The sequence below is a fragment of the Penaeus vannamei genome, chromosome 9 (genome assembly GCF_042767895.1).
Source record: "Penaeus vannamei isolate JL-2024 chromosome 9, ASM4276789v1, whole genome shotgun sequence".
Taxonomy (NCBI): Eukaryota; Metazoa; Arthropoda; class Malacostraca; order Decapoda; family Penaeidae; genus Penaeus; species Penaeus vannamei.
The window spans coordinates 24,190,259-24,195,258 of NC_091557.1; the positions used below are offsets into that span (position 1 = coordinate 24,190,259).

At 34.4% G+C, this 5,000-nt stretch overlaps 1 protein-coding gene across 1 annotated transcript in view; it reads right to left on the minus strand.

Annotated features, from left to right (window-relative positions):
- LOC138862558 (T-complex protein 1 subunit epsilon-like) overlaps positions 1 to 1,849 on the minus strand; it is a 5,683-nt gene extending 3,834 nt beyond the window's left edge. The window contains exons 1-2 of the mRNA XM_070124966.1: positions 1,806 to 1,849; positions 641 to 766 (exon numbers count right to left, since the gene is read on the minus strand). Of these exons, the coding sequence (XP_069981067.1) occupies positions 641 to 766; positions 1,806 to 1,849 (170 nt within the window). The remainder of the gene's footprint in view (positions 1 to 640; positions 767 to 1,805) is intronic.
- Positions 1,850 to 5,000: the final 3,151 nt, after the last annotated feature.

The window sequence follows — 5,000 nt, forward strand, 5'->3', positions numbered from 1 at the left end:
TATGTGTGTGTCTGCAGAAATAAAGGCATCTCAGTTTCCCTACCTGGCAGATAAACATCTAAGTATCTTTCTGACCGGCCGATATGCATGTCTATAATGAACGGTATGTATTTATTTCTGTGTATATAGATGTCCGTATAATGAATATTCATTAGGTCGGGCCTCGCATAATTTTAACAAACTGGCTGCTTTCATGATCTTTTCTAGAACATTATTACGGAATGTAGGCTTATGAATCGTGGCGATTTCCCAAGTATGATTCATAACAATAGGTCATAAGGTTCGCCTATTTTTCAACATATATACATATATATACTATGAAATAAAGTTCAGGAAAGTCTTATTTGCTTTTAAGTCAAATTATAATGACGCCTTTACAGTAATTACGTTTTTAGTGTGTATGTGTATTTACTTTCTTTTATCTAGTATGCTTATGGCAGAAATGTAAAGCGTGTCTAGTGCAGATGCCGTTAAATTATATTTTTGTTGTTGTTTTTATACGAATTTTACATAATCTGGATTCAATATTTAGTACGTGTTCTTTCAGTAAAATAAATGCAGATTTTTTGTATGTGTGTGTGAGAGAGAGAGAGAGTCCACAACTTTTTTATCTGCTCTCTGTCTATCTGTGTGTTTGTGCCTTTCTTGCAACCTCTCATGTAACTGGTGTATTTTACTGCCAATGAGAATACTCACAATGCAATGTGTTCTTGGTGCTAACGACCCTTGTGTAACAGTGGTTGATTGACAGTATTGATCGCCGTTGCTGTAAAAATTCGTTTTAGTTGTAAAAAAAATGATACGGACTTAATCTGACTATATTTACTTTTATTTTTATAATTTCCTCCTTAGCAAATTGAATCTGTATATCGGTCTGTCTCCCCTATATTTTTTTCTCTCCATCTTCACCCTCTCTCTCTCTCTCTCTCTCTCTCTCTCTCTCTCTCTATATATATATATATATATATATATATATATATATATATATATATATATATATATTACCACCTCCCACCCACAAACACACACACATATATGCATGTGTGTATATATATACATCTATATATACATATATAGATATATAGATAGATGCACATATATATGTATATCCCCCGTGGATAGGGGGATGTGACACGAATACTTCCAAAGTATTGTTGTATAAGGCGACTATGAGGACCTTGTGTGTGTGTGTGTGCGTGTTTGCTATGAATTGAATCACATTTGTAGGACGATCATCTTTCTTTCTATCAACATACAAGTATCAAAATCATTATAAACTGAAGGTTAAAAGAACCAAGGTAACGGATATAAGAAAGAGCACCGTTTCTTGATAAAGGCAAACGAGAGATACGAAACGTTTCCAATTCAGCAAGGAATGCAAGGCTCAACGAGTCAACGGACGAATTTCTTACTGGATTTTATTCGTCAGCTTCTACATAATCTGAAGGAACTAATGTCGGTAAAACAAACAAACGGCCTGTTTGATACAACTGCGCGAGGCCTGACCCACCGAATATACGATCATAGGCACAGATGGAATTGCATATTTGTCTATCTATCTGATAGATATACATTCATTTATGTATCTGTTCGGCAGATATACATGTCTAGACTGATAATAGGCCTTTATTTGTGTGTATATGCATGTCCATATAATGAATATTACTGGGTCGGGCCTCGCCAGGTTTAACAAACCAGCCGAGAGTCACAAGTTGGCGCGTTTCCTCGGACCATTGGAGAAAGATTTTACAGCGAAAAAGGTTGATTTATAAAGTAACTCAAATTAAACGAAGTATGGGAACTACCAATACACAAGCTCAGGATGAAAGCGTGCAGATGGAAGTGACATTATTGCAGTAGTTCAAAATGAACATTTCTGGAGGCTAGGGAAGGTTAAAACAATTGTCCAGGATATCAGAATGGGAAGCAAAACATAAAAAATAAATAGTATAACATACACTAGACCCCCCGTATATAAGCCTTTTCTAGGTGTAATCATGATTCTAGCTAAAATATGGCCAGTGTTGATAATTATTCTAATAACGTTAAGACTAATGAAAACAATTACGGTTATAGCAACACATAAAGATAAATGAATTGACAATAACAAAAAAATGTATGAGTACTTACGAAAATAAAGAATCTTTTCGGATTACCCTATTTTCTGTTTCTCTTCATGATAATGATAATAGCAACTGTAAAAAGGGTAAAAATGATACTAATAATGCACAATGATTTTGATACCAATGAAGATAATACTGAGAGAGTGAGAGAGATTAAGAGAGAAAAAGATATAGAGAAAAGGGAAGGGAAAGAGAGAGGAGAGAGAGAGATTGAGAAAAGGAGAGCGAGAGAGATTGAGATGAGAAAGGAGAGAGACGGATTGAGAAGAGAAGAGAAAGAGATTGAGAAAGAAGAGAGAAAGAGATTGAGAAGAGGGGAGCGAGAGCTAGAGACAGATAGAGATGCATCATTGTTATCAGTCATGTATGTATAGTCTATATCAATGATTATTCTTAGTACTATGGTAACAACACAGTAAATAATTCTAAAATCTTTTATATCTTTCTTTTTCAATTTTCATATTTTGTTCGTTATTGTGATAACGCCTTTCTTATTGTACAAAAACTACTTTTCTGTATATATAGCTTTCCTCCACCATTAACAACTAGGTCTCTGTGGTGCTAATTATAGTAATAACAATAGTAGTAATAATGATTAAAACTTAGTAATACTAAATGATGTTAACAGAATCATTGTCATCGTCTTAATAAGGTTAAAAATCATATAACAACTATGAATAACTAAATAAAAACACTTTGGTTGTGTCTCCGCCGGGAATCGAACCCGGTATTCCCGCTTTAGAGGCGGCTGCGTTAACCGTTACACCACAGAGACATGTTACTGTAAAAATGTAAAAGAAATGATTAAAAATAAAAGAAATTTTAGGGAGGGGTTGTTTATATATACATCTCATAAGTTTTCTTCCCACAAGTTTATATAATGATGATATTGGAAGTAGACTTTCTCGGATTAGGTTATCCCCCCTCCCCCCATGTGTTTTTAAATTGACAGTGACTGTTACGGCGATAAACGAATGCCACTCATACTTCACTGTTGATAGAAAAATATAGCAATGGTAATGATACTGATACCCATAAGGAAATCAAAAAGTTAATAATAATGATTCTGATGATAAGACAAAAGTAACAGCTATGATAATATAATGATGAAGAATTGTGTAATGGATTTAGACTATATATCTGTTGTTACCATAGCAATAAAAGTGATCAAATCAAGAATGATATAGAATATACATACATCATTGATAACAATAGTATTGAATCTCCCTCCCCCCCCCCTCTCTCTCTCTTTCTTTCTCTCTCTCTCTCTCTCTCTCTCTCTCTCTCTCTCTCTCTCTCTCTCTCTCTCTCTCTCTCTCTCTCTCTCTCTCTCTCATGCTTTTATCTGTTTACGTTGGCTATTTTCTACTTTGAGTTTAAAATTATTTTAATACTTGCATGGTGACAGGAGACAATGGAAGATAAGCATCGTGAAAATGTAATTAAATAAGTGACAAACATATCAAATGCAGGTTAAGACCCCCTACAAATGTAACACAGTAAGAATTAAAGCCAATAATTATGTTTATAACATCAGTAAGAGATGGGGAGTGAGTGAAAGAGAGTGGAGAAGTGGAAAGAAAAGTAGATGTAGAGAAAGAGGGATTGAAAAGATAAACACTCCCAAACAGATTCATTTTGCTGAAAAGGAGACAATGATACTGGAAAAAGTGGACAGTATTCCCACCGGATGCAATAAAATCTAGTCAGTATAAGTTCCTTCTTCAACACTATATCATATCTATCGTCAGCAAAGAGGGAGGGGCACATATACATTGGTAGAGAGAGACCTGGAGAAAAAGAGAGTGTAGAGAGAGAGAGCAAAGAGGTGTCAGACAGAGAAAGAGAGATCCAGAAACCGATAAAGAGAACGAGAAAATGAAATATACATATATTTATATTTAGAGAAAGTTAGAGATTTAATTCTTATCTGAAAGAAAATGATAATAATCAAAATGTTTCTCAATAATGGAAATATTAAAAAACAAACAAACAACAACAGCAATAACAAAACATGACAGCAACTGCAAGGGACTTTGGCACAAACGATTGTCGCTTGTCAGTCAACTACACAGGGCTCTTTAACACTAAGTAGTCCTATCATTTTTAAGGTTCTTAATGATAATGAAACACATTACAACCTATATATTTATGAAATGCACATATTTGTACACATTAAAATTCGTAATTACTGCAATCAGCAAGTAATTGAGAAATTGTCGAGAAATTGCCTTTATTTCTAAGCCTACATCTCATATCATATACATTAGTTTGTTCAAAAGGCGACTTAGCAGAATAATTGTGATAATGATGATAATTATCATTATTATCACTCAAACGGCATCAATAGTAATAATAATGGTGATAATATTGATAATAATGATATTAATAACGATCATTATAGTAAACAATAATAATTAAATGATAATGATATCGACACTTAAAAGAAAAAAAATCCATGTTTAATTATTTCTTCTCCTTCCTTCCTTCCCAAGACAGGTGTAACGGTGAACGCAGACGCCTCTCAAGCGGGAATACCGGGTTCGACTCCGGGCAGAGACAGTCATTACGACACTTTTATCTAGTTACTTATTGAAGTATGATTTTTAACCTTATTAAGACGATGATGATGATTTTGTTATCACTTATTATTGTTTTGGGATCATTATTACTAAAATCATAAAAGCAGAGAGAGAGAGAGAGTGAATGGTGTCTGGAATTCAGAGAGAGAGAGAGAGAGAGAGAGAGAGAGAGAGAGAGAGAGAGAGACAGAGAGAGAGAGAGACAGAGAGGAGAGAGAGAGAGAGAGAGAGAGAGAGAGAGAGAGAGAAGAGGCAGTATGTACGCATCGCCGTTTCACGCATTCAGAAAAAAGAA